This window comes from Micromys minutus (assembly GCF_963924665.1).
Source record: "Micromys minutus genome assembly, chromosome: 25".
NCBI lineage: Eukaryota > Metazoa > Chordata > Mammalia > Rodentia > Muridae > Micromys > Micromys minutus.
In genome coordinates, this window is record NC_137960.1 from 35,836,912 (window position 1) to 35,857,515 (window position 20,604).

The 20,604-nt window shown below is 38.2% G+C and overlaps 1 protein-coding gene across 2 annotated transcripts in view; it reads left to right on the forward strand.

Annotated features, from left to right (window-relative positions):
- Nucleotides 1–11,486: 11,486 nt before the first annotated feature.
- LIN28B (lin-28 homolog B) overlaps nucleotides 11,487–20,604 on the forward strand; it is a gene marked incomplete at both ends in the record, with an annotated part of 83,830 nt that continues 74,712 nt past the window's right edge. The window contains 2 exons of one of the 2 annotated variants that reach the window (XM_080938334.1): nucleotides 11,487–11,523; nucleotides 18,666–18,847. In XM_080938334.1, coding sequence (XP_080794460.1) covers nucleotides 11,487–11,523; nucleotides 18,666–18,847 — 219 coding nt within the window. The remainder of the gene's footprint in view (nucleotides 11,524–18,665; nucleotides 18,848–20,604) is intronic. The other variant, XM_080938333.1, reaches the window with a different exon arrangement.

Here is a 20,604-nt window from a genome sequence, read left to right on the forward strand (position 1 = left end):
ACAAAGCCTCATTTTAGAACTGTTTTAGAGTAGGAAAAACATGTAAAAAGGCATTCAACATTAAAGCAACACTTGTCGTTTATTAGTAAAAGGACATGGTGTCTGGGATTTACTTTTCTGTTTGCTAATCACAGAAAATAAAGAGCAGGAGAGATAGGACACGCTTCATTTCCCAGTTCTTAAATGTCTTGCTGAAGTTTTAAAAATGCGATCCAAGTGAATTTGTAACTTAAACGTATCTCCTTCTTTTGCACTCCTATATAAACAGTGGGAGGGAGGCAATATTAAGGCTAGAGAGACCCTGTCAGCAATCTCTGGGAAAAATTATTAGATGTCACATTCTATCAGTGAAGCAAATTATCATCATGACTCCGACTCAAATATTCATTTTTAGAAAGAATTCTCCAGAGTCCTGTCTTCCGACTTTTTATCTGCTTTGGTCTTGTTGAAATATTCTTTAGATGGGCTTTTATTCAAGTCTATCATCTTTTCCTCATACTAAACATGGAATAATACACCAAAAACCAACCAACCAAACAAACAAACCAACCCATCACTTGTTGGTTACTTATGAAACCAACTCTGGGTTACATTTTAATGATTTTTGGTTCATGTCAGACTCCTCTTAGGACTAAATGGCTATCACATATATATGTAACACACCTAAATTATACTGAAAGTGTTGCACTTTAAAAACAAAGTTCATTCTATATGGACATCATTTGTAGACACCACACATAAATAACAATTACTATAATGCTAAGTTAGCATGTCACATTTCATATGGTAATACAAGAATTAATAGCTTTGTTTTTCCTTTTTAATAATCAACGTTTACATCCCTTCCTTTATATTTAAAATCAGAATGCAAAGAAGGTAGAATTATAACAGAGCATCTTCAATTAATAGATATAAGGATTTTAATTATTGCAGCTAAAAGAATCTTTCAGGCAGGTGAGATGGCTCTGAGGATGATGGTGCTTGTGCCTAAGTCCTACCACCTGAGTTCAATTCCTGTTACCCATGTGGTGTGAGGAGAGAACTGACCCCTGCCTGGTGTCCTCTGACCTACACACACACACACACATACACACACGTTTAAGGAAAATGAAACCTCTCTTCGCCTCAGTAAGTTATGTAAGAAATACTTTATGTATTTGCCAATGAAAAATTATCCTTTAACGTCGTAAATCACATCCCCAACTGACTCAAGGGAGAAGCGGACAGCCATCTTGGGTAGGAGTTCAAAGGAGCCAATTGGTTAGTTTTTAGAGGAATCACAATAGGATTTGGATTCCGAACAGCTATGATTTATGTCACCCATTACGCCAGAAATGCCTTTCCCTGGAAGGCAATGCTGCAAATACTTGAACTGAGTACCGAATCATAATCCAGACATTCAAAGACTATAGTCATCTTTACATAGTGATGGTGCGGTGGTTTAAGTGAGTTGTCATGCAGCTAGCTAGCCTTTGTTGTCATTTTCAAAGCTGTAAAATTTTAGTTTGCTTTTATGCCCTGCAATTTTAGTTTCGAACAAAACCGGTTCTGTGAAATAATTAATCTCTTTTCCTTAATTCCGAGCAGTAGTCAATTCGCAAGGCTAAATATCTGGGTTTGGATTTTGCGGCTGGTGTGAGAGTGGACTGAGGGTTTGTTAACAAGAGAGAACTACGAAATACCAGAAAGAAACAGGAGCGCCAGCCACAACGTGAGACGCCGTACCCGGACTTCACACACAGCCTCCTTTCTGGCCGCCGACGTCACGGCTTCTATGGGATAACGAGTAAGTCTGACCGAACTTGGGGTCGAATATTTACTTTACTAGGCACAGCGGATGTGCCAGGTTCATTGGATCCAGATGCACTTTTCTCCTTCCTGCCCCAAACTGCACAGTGGGGCAAGCTCGCGGCCGCCCGTGTGCAGCCGACCCGAGGCGCCGGGCTCAGGCCAACGCACATCCTTATCTCCCGTGCACCGAGTGCGGGGCTGAACGGGAGAGCGCGCCGGCGGCCGCCATCGCGCGTGCTCCCTGCGAGCCACGGGGCGTGCGAAAGGCCGCGGCCCCGGAATCCTAAAGAACTGCGGAGCCTCGGGCCGTGCGCGCCCCAGGCTCTCGGGGCCGCGCCTGAGCGGGTCCGGGAGGAGGTGGAGGGGGCGGGGCGCGCGCGGGGCCGGAGTCCCCGGGGCGGCGGCGCGCGCACGCCGGGCCCCCAGGAATGAATGGAAGGTTCAATCTCGCGCGCTCGGCGCGGGCAGCCAATGACGCGGCCCGGAGCGGCGGCGGGCAGGTGTGCGCGAGCCTCCGCCTGACGCAGGGCTCCGGTCGAGCCCCCCGCCGCCCGGTCCCCCTGGCACTCCCGGCGAGCACAGCCCTCCGGCTCGCGATGCGCCCGAGCTCCGCGAGGAAGTGACAGGCTCGCGGACGCCGCCGCCGCCGCCCTCTCTCTGTCTCCCCGCCGCCGGCGCGCCGGGCGGCACGACCATGAGGCCGCGGAGGTAAGCGGCGGGCCGGGTGCGCGCCGGTGAGGGTGTCGCGCGTGAGCAGCGTCGAGTGGAGCTGAGGAGGAAGGGAGGGAGGGCGGTGACAGGTCCCGCCGCAAGTTGCCGTGAGGGACGGGGCGCCGCAGCCCTCCGCCGACCTCCGGCTAGCCGGCCGTGTTTGTACTTCCGGGTTCACACCTTGGCGTGCCCCGCTCGGCGCGCGGGTGGGCGCGGCGCGGTCAGCGCGGCCGCCCGGGCTCGCCCTGCGCGGCTCGGGCGGGCTCGGAGTGGGCGGTGCGGGCGGCGCGGGGGCCGGGCGGGCTCGCTCCGGGGTGCGGGCGCCTGGGTCGCGGGCTCCCGCCAGGGGGCGAGCGCACCTGCCCTCGGCGCTCGCCGCACGCCCCGCCGCTTTGTACCCGCGGGCGTGGGGGGGCGTCGGTCTGTGAATTAGAATTCAGGATGTGGAGAGATCCGAGGAAAACAGATGTCGCTGGTGGTTGTAAAGGGATGAAACCGGGGAAGAGATGCAGCAGCATTAACTGCGAGAACTGGACGCGGGTTCTTGATGAGGATTTGTACTCCGAAAACTTTTTTTTTTAATTGAACGTTGATAAATATTAAGAGTCTCTGAGCGACGTCTTACAATATGTATTTAGTTCCCTTATCGGCAGATATCTTAAATATAAGTGATAGTAAGTCCGCCATTTTGGATTGCTTCATGTAACAGGATGAAATCTTACATGCCAGTGTTTCCTTGAGGTCCTGTGTATGGATGTGTTTTTATATGTAGGTTTTAAGGCTGTCGTGTACTATTACTGTTCACAGACGTAATTTCTCCCGTTAAGATTTTTATGCTTAGAATTGTATTCGCAAGAGAAAATACATCGTGTTCTATTATTGTAGGGTTTTATTTTGTCAAAAATATTGTAGTAGTGAGGTGACAATGACATCTAAAGATAATGATTTAAAACGTTTTACAATATTGCTAGAAAACTAAAAATATTTTTTTCACCTGTCAGGAAATTATCGTGTTTTATTTTTGTGAATTTAACATTTAGCTGAACACTAATGAAAAATGACCTTTTAAAGCAAATTTTAAAGTCTAGCAGTAAATTATTAAATGTCACGATCTTATCAGATCTTCGAAGGAAAGCTTTAGCAATTCAAATCGAGTCCTTGGAAGCATGTCAAATTTGTAACTTTAATAAATGTAAATGTGTGAGATGACGTCTTCCTCCTGAGTATTTGAGAAGATTTGATAGAAATGAATTAGTCTGTAAGTTAATTCATTTCAAAAGAAAATGATATAACAATCAGTTCTCCATTTAAATTAGTAACATGTTCCTAGTTCATCTTGAGAGTTCTCAGAGTAATACTTATTTTTATTAAATATTAATATTTACTTCTTTATGTGCATGAACTACTGAAGTCTAATGTGCTTGGTTTCTTAAAGCTCTTGAGGAATTAAACTGCCATAGGCTTTTAATAAGATAAGGAAGATTCCCATGAGTAAGGAATTTTGACTTGTTTCTTGATAATAAAGTATCTTAAGTATTTAAGGAATTTAATATATTTAGTGCATATTGCTAATATGAATGATCTGTTTATGAATGGTTTGAAATAGATTTAGGACTAATGATCTGATGATTATATTACCACTTACCCTTTTCAAATAGTAAAAGTGTATTTTTATATATGTTCTGTGATCAAACTTCTTAGAGAAAGAATGAGAAATTTGCTGTGGAATTAAGGTAAACACAAACTGTACTGGGCTAGGGACTTTATAAATAAAGCACTCTGCGATTTGAAACACTTATGGTTAGATTTCAGGATGACTTCTTTTAAAGGGTGTTGCACATGTAACTTCCCAAACCCACCAAACTTTGAGTGAAGCAGTTTTGTTTTTTTGTATTGACCCTAATGAAAGAAGAGGTATGTGGGACTTATCTGTGTGAAACTTTAATATTGATTGGTATCTGATCTTGGCACTTTTGGATTTTATAACAGGTTCCTATAATACTTTATGATTCACTAATAGAAGAGAAAGTAGGCTCCTAAGTAAAAGGTGTATACATGGCATTCTGTAGGTGCAGGGATGCTGTCTTTAAAATAACTGAAGTGATATCACATTCTCCCAAGCTCTGGTCAGGAGGTGATTTATATGCATTTTAGATCATAGTTGATTAAGATAAAAATAGAAAGATGGAGATGAGTCAACCTAGAAGTAATTAAAGCTCCTTATCATGAGAGGAACATTAAAGTATTTCAGTAGATAAAGAATTATTTGGTCTATTTTAGAATTTTTTTTTGTTTTAAAATTGCCAAGTGGTTAAAGATGTCCTATTTAAATGCTTTAGAACCAGTACTTGCCTTTCTTACAAAGATAATGTGGTTTCTGTATAAAAATCACAAGGTAAGCAAGAATTTCTTGCTTGTCAAAACAGTGGGAATTCTTTATATCCATATACACAAAACTGATTTACTCATACATATCTGGAAATATGATTTATAAGATTAAAACTTACCATGCATATGCTTGATGGTATTATGCTGAATTTCTGACAGGATGATTCTATGAAGTCGCTGACCACAGTGCTGAACCAAGACAGCCATATTGGTCCCTATTCAATCTACTTGAAAACCATCCACAGAAATTGTGTGGAGGTTCAAGGGAGAAATGTGTATATTTTTGTTTTGTATATTTTTTCATTTAACTAAATTTTACCCAGTTGTACTGCAAATCATTTAGAAGATGTGATAAAGAAAATTTATTCCCAAAATTAATTTATTGTTCTGCATTGGTTTTGAGTAATAGTATAAAACTAGTAGAATTGATGCTAGAGATTTTCTCATTTTTTGAAAGCTGTAACTTCCTGGCAACAGGATTTTAAAACTAGTTTAATCAGCCAATGAATTGACCCCAAAACGAGATTTTAGTTGATGATAATACAAGGCTATATGTCAATTTTTATTTGCTAGTTTTGATTGAGGTTTATATTTTGACATCACTAAAATCAGTATCAAAATATGTGGTTATGAAATACCAAATTATAAACTACATGCGAAATAACTTATATTTAGAAATAACAATGTGAACAATTTCCAAAAGAATATAAATTTTGAGGTTGTCTTGATCTAGCACTTTGGGGAAATTTATGTTGTTAGAGGCAAGACAGACATCAGGCTCACAATGATTGATACCCTGAGTTCTACATTGTGAGACAGGAACATGGATGTGAAACCGTTAAGGTTACCTGAAGAAGACTGTGTAATGAACACGTTCACCACTGCAGCGAGAAAAGTACTATTTTAAGCATAGAGCTTTGACATTATTTTCTAAATATACCGGATTGATATGCAGGATCATCAAATTAAGGGTCAAAGGTGACAAACCAGGACAAAGGGCATGTGGCTTATTTTCAAGCATTCAGCTTCTAGGGTTCTTTATCCTTTTTTTAAATGTTTGAACAAAAGCTTAATTATATAGACCTGGTGTTGAATGGATAGGCTTCAATGCTGGAAGGACATGTTTCAAATTGTCCAGATATTTCCAGTCAGTGTTGCTTTTAATATTTATGATTGTCAGAGTTATAGTGCTATGTTTTGTTTTTGTTTTGTTTTTTTTCCCACATAATCTCTTTTTGCAGTAGTGGTCAAATTTTTCAAAAATATTTCAGTTACAATATTCTGAACTATATATGAAGATTAAAAATGTTTGGCAGACTAAAATTTTTAGAAATCTATAAAGGAAAAGTAGTCCCAGCCTCACCTGTTAATTAAATTGTTACTGATTTTTATATAGTCTTTTAATATAATATGACATTATTACATTAGTTGTCTGATATAATCACAAGCATGTTTTTATTAAATGAGAATGTTTTTAATAATCAAGCTATTTAGAAGATGCTAAAAGCATTAACAATGTATATAAAATTAAAAATATATCAAATAAAATGCTGTTAGCAATGTAATTACATAGAGCCATTCAATTTTACTTGGAATCACTTTGTTTACTCCATAAGAAGCTATTTGAAAGTCAGACTGGGCCTTCAGAATTCTGTGATTAGCTTTATGAAGATACAAAGTTTGTCACTGTTTGATTTTTCTCTCTGATCTAAAAGAAATTTTGCTATTTTTTTCTTCTTTTAATGTGACTTTTGAGTTGTTATATAAAACTATTATTTCATGCACATACATTTGCATTAGAAAAACCATTATGCTCTATCCCATTTTTATTGTAACTCCACTGTATTGTTTACATTTAATTTAGAGTAGTTTAGCAATTAGCATTTGTAACATGATCAAGCACATAGGCTTGACAGTATGCTGGTTGACTGAAGCTTTTAATTTCTAGATTTTGAAGAGGTAGTAAAATTCCAGATTGCAAAATAACTGAAAAGTTAAATTCATCTTTCTGATTCAGCAATAATATGAAATTGCTCTCATAATATAATTGGATATTTTGCACATATGAAAAATAATGTGACAGATTCTTTTCAAATGTAACAAGATTCTATTCTCAGCTTGATTTTTAAACATTTCATAACATTTTCTTGTCCTAAAATTTCAGTAACCTAAGACTTTTTTTAAACTGTGAAACTACATGTCTTTGTGTTTCATTTTTAAAATGTTAAAGTCTTTACCTTTGTATGATTGGTAAAACATACCATAAAGGATGTGCCAATTATTGCTAAAGTTAGGTCAGGATATTTAGTTGAGTTACAAGGAAACTTATTCTGATTTTAGGTAGGACTTGAACTCAGTCTTTTAACTAAATTTGTAACAAATTATTAAAGTATGATTTTAACACTATTAAACATTTTTGAGTATAGCCTAAGAATATTTTGAGAAGAGTACATTTTTTCACTTTCAGTTTTACAGTTCATATTTGTATGTGTCAGTAAGTAAAGTAAGCTTTAGATTTTCCTATGGTATTACATGCTTGCTATATGATTTTTACCAGTCTTGTTTAAAAATGTTTTCTGAGCTATTTTAAGAAAAATCATTGTTGCCTATTTTGCTTTGATGCAGTAAAATAGACTAATTTTTGCCGTAAGCTGTAGGTTGAATATTTACTGTTAATATCTTTGTTAGTTTAGTCAGTACCAATAATTAAAAATATCTTTAAAAGTTTGGGGAATTGTGGAATAATCCTTCTATGGTAAATTTTTTTTTCTTGTTTGCTAAATCACTTTTTGCTGACATAAAGTTAGCTTCCCTTTAATAGGAATAAAGGCTAACAAGAAACAAAATTCATAGTAATAGGTTTTATACTTGTATTTTTTAATTCATTACTCAGTTTTGTAGGCTTAACAGTTTGTCAGTATTTGAATAAATGACTTAATTCAAAGTAAGAGTCATTTTCCTATGTAGTTACTATAATGGATTTTAACATCATATAACAATATTTTTATGTATTTTAATGAGAAACATAACGTTTAGGGATGTTTGTAATGCCGAATGATTGTAAGTAAGGTAGTTTTAAAGCAGAAGTAATGTGTGTGTGTACATGTATGTGTCTGTATGTTTGTCTGTGTCTGCATGTAGTGCTGTGTATTGAGCCCAGGAACTCATTCGTGTTAGGCAGTCTACCATCTAAGCTACATTCTCAGCCCTTGTATATTTAAACTAAAGTTGAAATTATATATGAATTTTATAGGTTCAATACTCATTCAACTCATTTTCTTAGGAACATTTTTTTTAGAAGTCCTTTTTTTTCCCCTGTCATAAAAGCTACCCTAGACACTGCTATAGAAATTATATTTTTTAAACTACACATCAAAACCAGGTGGCAGCACATGCCTGTAATCTTAGCACTTAGGAGGCACTTCTGAGTTTGAGGCCAGCCTGGTCTACAGAAAAGTTCCAGGACAGCCAGGGCTACACAGAGAAACCTTGTCTTAAACAAACAAACAAACAAACAAACAAACACAAAACAACAAAAACAAACACTAAAAACTACAGGATGAGTCATAAAGAGCTAAATATCTTACAGTCTCTGCTGCCACAAAGCTCAGGGGTGTTGGGAGAAAGAGCCTTTTTTCATGAGGCTATTCCAGGAAGTTACAAACCAGTATTCTGTGGTAGAAGCATCATACTCAGTAGGAAGTACAAAGAAGAGCTTCAAGTAGAAATCTGGACAACCAACAGGGGATTAGTCTAGTGAAACAGCAGAGAAATTCATTCTCAAGTTTTAGTTCAATTTTAATAAAAGTTAAATAGGTGTTAAACTCCTTCAGGCAGTACTTCTAACATATTTTTAAAAAGTGAGATATTAAATAAAAACACCCATATGTGAAATACACGTAGCTATTTTTATACTACTGTTGTACATATGCATTTAAGTAACCTTAATTTTGAAATAAATACATTTGAAAATAAAAATATGAACATTTAATTTTTAATTAATTGCATGTAATATTTACCTATCAAATTCCAACTGTAGTCATCAGTAGATAGCATATGGATTGATTGTAATCCATTTTTAAACTTCATTATGTTTACTAACTCTTAATTTGGAAAAATCTTATAACTCATTTGTAATTCTAGCAGTCCTAGTCAAGAAGATAGCACGTTCCGAGCCAGGATGAACTACAGTGCTACCCTGTCTTCAAAAACAAAAGAAAGAAAAGTTAATAGAAAAATTGAAGTCATATTTACCTTCTATGAGCATGTAGCTTCAAGGTAGTACCTTGTGTACAACAAAACAAACAAGAACCAAGCATTAGTCAAATAGGTAAATTTTATGTAATAATTTTATTTCCTGTTGAAAGAATGCTAATATATGAACTTTCTAATCCAAAATTTTTATATGAGTTTGCATAATGAAAAATTCAAGTATTATTCAAGTTGCTTGGCTTCTTTTTTCTTTTTGGTTACTTTGGACTGTGGATCCTCCCTTCATAATTAAAAATTGCTGTTGGTTTGTTTTTGAGATTGAGTCTTCTTATGTAGCCTCGACTGGCCTGGAACTGGCCATGTAGACCAGGCTAGTCTTGAATTTACAGAGGCGCTCTCTGCCTCTCTGTCTCTCTCTGTCTCTCTAATAGGGTCTAGGATGTCTGGCAGTTTACAACTGCCTGGAACTCCACCTCCAGGAAGTGACACCCTCTTTTGCCACTTCAAGATACTGTATGCATGTGTGCTTGCCTACATGTAGGCACACATAAATAGAAAATCAAATGAATGGGACCTTGTTCAAGGCTGCCCTTGAATCCAAGGTTTCTGTCTGTCCTTGTCTTGACTCTGTGTGTGTGTGTGTGTGTGTGTGTGTGTGTGTGTGTGTGTGTGTGTACTGCGATTAAGACATATTCCATTATGTCTGGGTATTATTGCAAGCCAAGGCTTTACTGAGATAAGTTATAATACACACACATAAATCAGTTGAGAAAAAAAGACCTGAGATACACCTTAAGTAAAAAAAAACTAATTTAAATAGTATTTATGGTGTTTGTTAAAGTTGTGACCTGTCATTATCTTGGGTTTTTTTTTTTTTTTTTTTTTTTTTTTTTTTTTCTGTTATAAACATGGAATAGCTGAAGTTGTTAAAGTGCAGAAGTTCCTGTACCTTTGTTATGTTGTTCTTTTATTGCATAAATAAAAAGTTAAGTCAATATACAGTAGAACTGAGGACCCGGGAAAGCCCTCATTTATTTTGAGAAGACATTAGATTGCAACTCAAGTATTTGCACCTAATATAATTTCTTTTCTCTTTCTTTTTTTTTTTTATTTTGTTGGTTTGTTTTTGTTTTCTCCTCCCCCCACTTTGTGTATGTGTTTATGAATTTATATAGTAGATACAGAATTTAAACCTTGGATAAGGAAAGACAAATGCTGCTTTTCTAGACAGGGTTTCTCTGTGTAGACCAGGCTGACCTCAAATTCAGATCTGCCTGCCTCTGCTTTCCAAGTACTGGGATTAAAAGTGTGTGCCAACACATCTGATATATACGTAGATTTTTAAAATGGAAAGTTTTTTAAAAATTTGAATTCATAGGTATTTGGTGTCTTTGAATTTAGCTAATTTTAATTAATTAAATATACTACTATTCAAGTAATTTTATCTTTAAAAAGTATTTGAAGCTGTGTATATGTGGCACCCAATACTCCAGAGGCAGGCAGATTTCTGAGTTCAAGCTCGGCCTGTTCTATATAGTGAGTTCTAGGACAGCTAGTGCTGCACAGTAAGCCCTTTCTGCCCTCACCCAAAAGTATTTGAAGACAGGCACAATGAATCACACCTGTAATCTCAGGATTTGCCTAGGATTCTAGGGCTCGAGAGGGTGAAGCACAAGGATTGCTCTCTGCTTGAGGCTAGCCTGGACTATATAGTTGAGACTGTGTCAAAAAAAAATTAGAAACACAGTGTTTGAGTGGAACAGATCTATTAGTCAGTAGCTTAGGGTTTTAATTAGTTTCTCAGGAACATGGTTAATTTCTTATGATTTATCTCCTAAAATATATCTGAAAAGTAAATTTTATCAAGAAGCATGGTGTTGTAGGTTAGCTAGATTTTTATATGAAAAAATTGAGATCCTTGAAATAAAGTATAAAATTCAGTATTCAAAATTTAGCCAGGTGTGGTGGCTCACACCTTTAATCTGAGAAGCCTGTGGTTCTCTGTGAATTAGAAGCCACCCTGGTCTACAAAGAGAGTTTCAGGATGGCCAGGGCTTTTATACAGAGACACCTTGAGAAAGAAAAAAAAAAACCAATACAAACAAAATATTTAAAGCTACATCATAAAATTGTGAATATTATGTCTGAGTGCTCATTTTATGTTTTTAAGTCAGTGTCCCTTGGTAACAGTATACAGATAAGTTTATGGCAAATGGTTATTAGCTCACCAAGGTGATTTTGTAAAGACCAGCTTGCAGGTGACTTCACACTGTTTAAATATGGATGTCTTGTTTCTAGTATGTCATCAAGTTGCAGAAGCAGAAATTAAATAGGCCACTGCCGTAGCACTGACTTGAACTCTCTGATTTTAGGTTCTTCAGAAGATGATGAGGTCATTCAACCAGGGTTCATCAGCCCCAGGTTAGTCTGTTTTTTAAATTAAATGTTTTACTTAACCTAGTGCCTTGAATGATCAGTAGAGGCATATGAGAGGACTTGACTATCCCTAAGGATTTGTCCATTTGATTTTTCAACGTGGTCAAGACTGGCATTGCATCCTAGTATACGACATCCAGAATATCCCATTTGTAAATCTGTTATTCCCACCGTAGTTGTGTGGGTGGCAAGTTCTACTTCTGTTTGATAGTGTTTGGTTTGTGATTTTCTTTTCCATAGCTTTTCAAAGACAGATAACATACTTAAACACTAGTGGAGACGAGTCCATTGCTTCCTCATTTCTGTGATTCCCATAGGCACTAACAAGTATCTGTTGAACTAAAGTACAGATACAGTAAGTAGTGTTTTCACATAATCCACTCTATGTAAAGTGGGCTTTTGAGGAAATTTCACTTCACTAATGCAGGATGCATCGTCTATATTGCTCTTCACTATAGTTACAAAAATCTGCTCTTTATCCTGTTGTAAAATGGAGTTGTTTGAAGTTAAACCTAGACTTTAGACGTAGACTATTATTATTTATATTATTGATTTTTTTCAGTAGTACTCTTATTGATAAAATTATGTTACTCTGGCATTTGCCCTAATGAGTTAACAACCTGTCTGAGGTTAGTTGGTTTGTTTTTCTTGTCTTTCTTGTGTTGTTTTTGAGAGAGAGGGTCACACTGCGTGGCATTACCTGGCCTGAAACTTGCCAGGCAGACATGGAACTCGCAGAGATATGCCTGGCTCTTCTCTGAGTTCTGGATTTAGGTGTGCATGCCTCCACAGTGCCTCTGACTGAGTCTTAGATTAGTGAACCTTTGAAAGCACTCCATAAGAGTTGTGAGCCACAAAATTATAGAGATTATTTGCTAATGAGGATTTTATAACCAGAGTGAGGATCAGATATTTTAACGGAGAAGCCGGAGAAGCCGCAGTGAGTCTCACTGTTACAAGTGGCTGCAGATGCCATCCCGTCACTTTCTTCTCACTATTGATTTATTTGCAAGGAAACTTGATATTTTTAGGCATTTCTTTTGTTTGTTTGTTTGTTTGGAAAAGATGTTAACACCAATGTGTTAAATGGCTGCAGTAAAGTTTTCTGTTTCTTCTTGATGAAAAGGAAACTAGAGAAGAGAAGGTACCATTTTTACCCAAGGGAGGTTGTTTCTGCAGGCTGAGCTTTACACAGAAAGGTTCCAACTATCAGTGGAACTCTAACTTCATGCCCTTGATGAGGAAATGGAAGCCCCAGCCATTCAGTTAGGAAGCAGAGACTGCCAGCCAGGCTGGAGCTGGGGCTGGAACCCCAGCCTACAGATTTGAGCTAGATGGTTCTTTTCAGGGTTAGCTTCCTAAGCTTCCAGGCCTCTCACCTTTTGCTCCCCACCTTCTTCCAGCTTCCTATTTCTGCTATGATCAGGAAACTCATAGAGTAAATATGGAAATACTCTTAAGAGGTAGAACATACTCTTTTCATCTGATTATTTGCTTTTATGAGATGAACTTTTAAATAACTAACCCCTAAATGATTTTAGAGGAAGGAGAATAAATATGTGTACATTGTGTTTTTCATTCTTTAAATTCAGACATTTCTATTTACTGTAAAATAATCCTTGAGTTATGAAGATTACACATGCAAGTACCACAAGTGGAAAATAGTGCCTGTTATTTTTTCAAATTTAAGTTCTTTTGTGCTGTTCTGAATAGGTATGTGAAGCTTATTTATTACTAGATAATTGTTTACAAAATTCCCATCTTAACTAAATCATTTACAAAAGCATTTGTTTAACATAGTTTAGAAAACATATGAGAAAAGTAATACTCAATTTTTATTTAAAGAGAAATGCTATTATAACGGAATTTTGTTAGATTTTCAAAATAACATTTTACAAACAGTGGCTTTTATGAATTCTGTTCTTCCAAGTTTTGTTTTACTGCAAAAGTACCTGACCAAAAACCAGTTACAAATAGCTTGATTTGAAACATAAAAGTGATTTAAATGAAAAACTTCTGATTTATGATAGTAAGTTCCTGTTTCCACACTAGTCTCCAAACAATATAATTCAGAAGGCATCTAAAAAATGTTTTAAAGAGATTTTTGACAACTGAATAACTCCAAGAAGAAAAATTGCTTGAAATTAGGACTTTTTTTTTTTTTTTTTTTTTTTTTGTCTCCCGGTTTAAAAAAAATGAATGAGACCGGAATTTTGGTTTTGGGAATAAAAACAAACCCGCCTTAATTTTCTGGGCACCTTTGCTAACGCGCTCAGTCGGAGTCTCATTTCCTATGACTCCCTGTTTTAACCCACCAGGGAGTTCTTCGCTGAAACACAGGGAGTGACTGGAATCAGACCAGTTTCCCCCCGACGCAGGTCCATAGCCTTTGCCTATGATCAAGCGGGAACTGACAGGGTCCCTAAATCTGTCTCCGCTTTCTAGATCCTCCAGAGAAAGGCGCTGCTGATGTGGTAGCTGGTAGCTGTTTGCTAGGCTCCCAACTGCCGGCTCTGAAAACTTGCTAATTTTAAGCATGGCCGGTGGGGGCGGGGGCGGTCACTTTCTGAGTTTCTCCTGAGTCTCCTTGCTTAGATTTAGAACATTCTGGAATCTCAGAGGTAAAGAGATCAAATTTTAAATGAGACATGCTTAAATTCAGTAAGAAAGGTCTAGATCGGGGCTAATGTTTTTTTGTCCTAGGGGCAAAGATAAGGGCTTCTTTTGTTTGTTTTGAAGAGCAAGATGACAAATGTTTTAAAAAGTCCCTTAGTGAGATAACAGCCTTCTATGGAATGACTGAATTTCTAGAGGGAAGATGGTGGAATAAGGGGTAAATGGTAAGGGGACAGGAGACAGAAAGGTGAGGGAATTGCTGGACCAGAAAGAAAGGAAAAGTGCAGGGGTGCAAGCCCCAGAATCCGACCCTGGTGACTAGAGGCCCCTGGAGCCCTGGGGACTGGGGACAGAAGCAGCACAGGAAAGTGCTAGCTGCTGAGACAGCTAGAGCTGCCATCTGCTTCCTTGCTGAGGGAACAAGACAGGGCGAGTCTCAGCAGCTCCAGCTCCTCATAGTTTTCACAAGAACCAAAACACTGTTTCTGCTTTAATAGATTTATACACAGCTTCTAACGGTGAACAAGGTCGGAGGTTCTTGCAGAATGTTGTTGTGGAGTGATTCAGTTGAGAAAACACGACCATCTTTAAAAACACAACAAAACTGGGAAACCCAAGCCTCCAGTGGACTTGGGTTAGATTGCTTGTCATCCCCCCCCTCTGGTATTAAGTCAGGCTAGGACTTGGGCTAATTTTAAAGACATTTTGGAAGAGCTATGATAAATCAAATTATGAAACATTTGGCTTTTGAAGGTTTAAAACATGCATTTTAGTCAAACGCGGGTCTTTCTGGCACTAAAACCAAGTAGGAAATGAGAAAAAAATTAAAACCAGAAGACTTGAGAAGGTGACAAATTGGAAAGCATTGTAGGAGACTCATAAGAACTGTTTTATGTGATAGAAGCACTCAGAGCCTCAAGAGCTTATGGTCAGTTTATAAAAAGGCTCAAAGATTTGGGGAGGGGACAGAATCTACTTAAAAGATAGTGCCATGTTCTTGATTGATGAAATTGTGTCTCCAACTCTCCCTCTTTCCAACTACCTTCCTTTCTCCTCCCTCCCTCCCTCCTTCTCCCTCCCTCTCTTCCTTCCTTCCTTCCTTCCTTCCTTCCTTCCTTCCTTCCTTCCTTCCTGTTTCTTTCTAGCCTTCCTTTACCTCTATTTCCCTCTTTTCCTCCACCCCCAAGCTATGTAAATGCTTGTGCCTTAAATTCTTGGTCAATGAGTTTTAGAGATTTTCTCAGGGTTCCCAACTGGAAAAAGGCTTCTGCATAACTTGAAAGGCTGATGTCCTCTCAGGAAATGAATGAATTGATAACCTCTGACACCAGTGACCAGCCTGGTGAACCCTACCTTAATACTCTGAATCCCGGAGGCCCCTAATCAGGTACAACTGTGAATCTCATAACTGTACCATCCAGTGCGGCTCAGCAGTAGTGTTCTTACTTTACACATACTGAAGTAATCTGAAATTTGTTAGCTTAAGAAGGCAAGGACTCAGAATCCAATTGCTGTGTTTGATTCTCACTAGTAAACTTTTATAAATAAAAACAAACTTGTAGATAAAATGTAATTCACCATAAAACAAAATTTAGAGTCCTGTTAATTTTTTGAGACCTTTGCATAAATATTTCCATAAAGTATCCCAATTTACACGGATATTTTTTCAGGTTATTTGATATTAGATTTTAAAAGGTAATTTTTAAGTTACAAAAAGCATTTAGAATTTTTTATTGTTTATAACGTATATACTTTAACAAGTGTCGTAGTAATCTAATCCATTTCTACGATTAAGGTAATGTTTAGTAAATGCTTGGTTAGCAAACAAGTTTTTTGAGAATGTGGGACTTGTTACACTTGGAAAATCCCTTGGATTTTAAGGTATTTTTTCCTTTCCACCAGCTGGCACATTGTTATCCTTCTCAAAATAAATAAAAGCTTGCCTCCTTCCTGAAAACAACAAAAGAAAGAAACATGAAAAATCTTTCCTAATTGATCAGTTCTGATGGACACCATTTATCAAGAACAGCTGAAAATAATTTCTTTCTTTATGGATCGATTAATTTCAGACCTGAGCCTATTATTTTTAGGTTTTCAGCATGAGAAGTCGTGTTAATAGGTGCACGGTGTGGACTTCTCATAATCCTAACATTTTAGTTTGTGTGAAGCACTGTGTGGGCTGGCTAGAGAGATGGGGTGAGGGGTGCGCTGGCATGGTGGGGGAGGGTCAGCTGGTAGCTTTGAAGAAGGGAAGTGGTATCTACAGTTTTTCTGTAAACTGCTTGTTTAAGAAAATGGGGGGATGGGGAGTGAAAGACTGACTGGTGGAAGCCTTATGCTTCAAAACCGGTAATTTATTTTAAAGAAACAAAGCACTTCTAGTTAATATATAATGCTTTTTGAAATATTCGGTAAGGTGGATGATACTGTTACAAACACGACACAAACAATTTGAACGCAAAAAGTGTTTTGATGCAGAGGGCCAACAGGAAGGGACGGGAGGAGCCCATTGCGTCGTTAGTTTCGTGTATCTGACGGACCTGCCTGCTGGCCGTAGACTTCTAAGATGTCAGGGTCCAGTTAATGCTCCGCGGATTTACCTTTCCCCTGTGTGCCCTCTGTCCCGACCCCAGGCGTGGGGCTTTTTTCTTCTACCGTCGCCTCTCCCGCATCCCTCTTCACCTCCTTGTGCTCCCCTCCCCCCATGTGCTGAGTCTCCTGCTCTTGGGGAACAATTACCGCTGATTGAGGTTCACTACACGTTAGGCTGGAAAACTGGGCTGTAATTTAGGAAGTCATTAATCACATCTCCTCTCCCGGAAAGAGATGGCGGAGAAACCTGTGAAGTACAATTTCTTACTCTACCTCCCAAAAATGTTCTGATACGAGCAACACTAATAGGAAATTAGCAAATTTTTTTAGTAGGATTTTATTTCAAATAAAAAAAAATTCAGGTTGAAATTAGGTGTGCTTTTGCATTTTGGTTTATGTTACCAATATCTGAAGTTGATTGTTATATAATTAAGTTTAAATTTAGAATTAGGAATTGCAGTATTTTCTTCTACAAATTAAATATTAATGTCCCTAAGGTGGTTTGGTGCTGTGAAGTAGCAGGATCCCTATGGGGTGTATGTGGGGAGTCATAACATCAGTTGCTTTATTTAAATGACTCCCCCTGTGAGATTAGAGAAGCTTGTGTGTAGAGCAGGCATGTACACATACTGTCTGACGCCTTTCTAAAGCAGCCATTCACAAGGGCCCGCGTTTAAATAGTACAAAATCAGCATTCTGATTTAACCATAAAGAAGCGTCCCAGATTGTCTTTAAGATAACATGTTTGAGTTTTCCGTGCTCATTCATAAATTATTTTGATGTCAGCACAGATGAAATGGCGATTGGTTATCTCTTCCTCTTGCCAGCCCCTTAAGGATCCGAGGTGAATTAGTAGCAAGAAAGCATGTAATTGACAGAGTCACGTGTGCTCAGGGGCCAGAAACCGGAGAGAGAAGAGAAAAAAAAATCAAAAGAAGGAAAGCACATTAGACCATGCGAACTAAATTTGTGATCACACAAAATCAAGATGTTAGACCGATGCTGAAGATCACTCCGGTGCAAAGGCAAAGTTTTCATCTCTGGAGTTGGAAGCTGAGGGCCGGTGGGGCAACATGGCCGAAGGTTAATTTTCTTTTCTATTGTTTTACTGTGATTCCTCTCTTCTTTTCTCCCCTGCTTCTCCTCACCACGCAGTTTCTCACCCCTTCTCTCCTGTCCCCCTTTACCCTAATACTGGGTATTATCTCCCCACCCCCCTGGAGTGACTTGGGGCTTCGGCAAAACCTATTGTTACAGATCTCCAAAATGTTTTGTACCGCCCACACTGATTCACAACTTGGAAAGCTTTCAGAGGGCTATTGTTTGAATTGTGTGTGTGTGATTACCCGTAGTTTCAGTTAGTGAGTCCAGGAAAACTTTTATACACCTGCCCCCTCCCCCATTCTATTCTAACTTTAATTGAAAGTTAGGGGGAGGGGAATGCACATTGCAAATAACCCGGGATTCCCTGCTGCCGCATGTGCATTAGCCATTAGCCAGCCATCCTTAGAATTTCTCCTTTTTCTTCCTGCTTGCTAGAAAAACCAATCTCTCTGAAAGATTACTCTTTGTAAATTGGAATCGTATTAGGTCAGCAATCTGTGAGAGAAGTGTCACAGGCTGTAACTGTAGAATGTTACCAAGGAAAGAAGCCAGATGAGAAAGTATGCGGATGTACAGAAACGTGGAAGCTGGTGTGAGCGATGCAGCAATGTGGCTTCCCCTCCCTGGCTTTGCTTTTAACCCTTTTTGTTTCTTTCTTTTCTTTTTCTTTCTTTCTTTTCTTTTTTAAGAAGGAAAACGTTTGCCAACCTTTTGTTTTTAATCTTCATTTCTTCCTTTCACAAGCAAAGTTTTTCGTTTAGATGAGCATTACACAGAAATGCAGACGGACTGACTTTTGTCCTCTTCCACATTAGGCGGGGCACGCAAGGGTGAGGAGCCAGACAAACTGCCGGAGCTGGCGGAGGACGAGCCCCAGGTTCTGCATGGAACTGGCCACTGCAAGTGGTTCAACGTGCGCATGGGATTCGGATTCATCTCCATGATAAGTCGAGAGGGAAACCCCTTGGATATTCCAGTGGATGTATTTGTACACCAAGTAAGCCAGACTTAAATCCCCTCTTCACCATTTCCATGTGTGGGAGTTGGTGTGTAGTTATGTTAATAAACGTAGAAAATGTGTTTTTATGTGTATTGAAATAAGGAAATACTGTATAAAATCAGGTGATTGTCTGGTTTTTAAATGTGTCCCTCCTAGTGCATATTTCTCTAAATAGACAGTGAAGTCTGGTACTCACTGACTGTGCTCGGGTTGATAATAGCCCTTCCTTCATTCACAGTGAAATCGTGTTCTAGAAGTGCCCTTACTATTGGCTTATGTTGGTTTCCTGTACTCAGTGAGCGAATAAATGGGAAGTTCAGTAAGAAACACTGGATCCTGATAGGTTTTCGACAGCCAAAAAGTTTGCTTGTTGTACGTATAGGCGCTCTATTTTTGGATACTTCTAATGACAGTAGCACCTGTACCAGTTTATCATTGTCTAGTCTGTAGTCATTTGCAGGCTTATGTAAAAATGACTTGATTTTATAGTAAAATGAAGTAGAATGTCATTAATGAAGAGTGGGTTTGAAGCAGAGTCTTAGTAACCAAACCTTTAAGAACTAGTTCCTCTTGGGTCATTGATTCAGGGATACTGTCTCTTTAAGAGACTTTTTTTTTTTTTTTTTTTTTTTAAATGCAGCCAAACCTGGCTGTTTAAAACCCAATACAATAGTTGGTTAGATATTAAATTTCTACAATTGCTTATATTGTGTTATAGTTTTTAAAAATACTTAGATACCAAAAGACAGTCATTGTTTTCCATTTTAAAAAATGTCCCCAGGAAACAATAAATACCTTTTCTCATAAATCCCTTTCTATTAACTAATTGCTTCAGGGTTAAGAAGAGTTTATAGTCTTGCAAGTAAAGGAAATAAAATTCTAGTGAGCTCATAGACATGAAGAGGCTCACGAGGAAAGGGTTATTTTGGTTTATTGAGTTAAAAGCAACTGAGTAATTTTTATGTTGGATGTTGACTCTGTGTCTGCAGCACTGAAGTTTCTCTGCTAAACAGTATGATACGGCCTCCCTTGTTCTCCGTAATGTTTACACCCCATTCTCCAAGGAAGGTCATTTTCAGTTACATCTGTAACCAGGAAGAGCACAGGAAACCTTTCCGTTTTCCTCGGCTGTGCTCTGCTGTGAGCTAGCTGTCTGACTCTGATGCGTGCTGTGCACTTTTCTCTCCTGAGGCCTGCCTGTCATTATTGGCTCTTCTCAGGAAGGATAAGCATCTGTGAAATGAATAGTGTAAACAGTACATAGGGTCTGGATAAAGCCTGCTAAACTTAGGTTGCATATTCTGGTGTATTTTTTTCTTTTTAAAACTTTCTTAGATTGAATGACTACAACTGAAAAACCTATTTTCTCTGGTTCTTGCTTCCCCCTTGAACCTTCTTAGGTTGTTAAATTGTTCTTTACGATGTCATAAATTTGTTTTATAGATGATAAATGAAAAAAATAGAACCTTTTTCTTTGTTTGATCACAACTTGCTATAATTTTGTTGTATTTGGGTTTTTAAAATTTAGAAAGATAGAAATCTATTGAAATGCTAGCTGCTTCACTAACCAGTGTTAGTGTTGAGACCCATGAAGCATCCACTTTGAACTGTTTAATAGAGATAAGATTAACAGTCCTGTGTACACTGAATTAAAATATATTGTGATTATATGTCATATAACTGTTGTAGTTTCTATAGCTTAAACATTTTTTTTCTAATATTTCCCTTATATCTCTGCATATGTTAAAGGACAG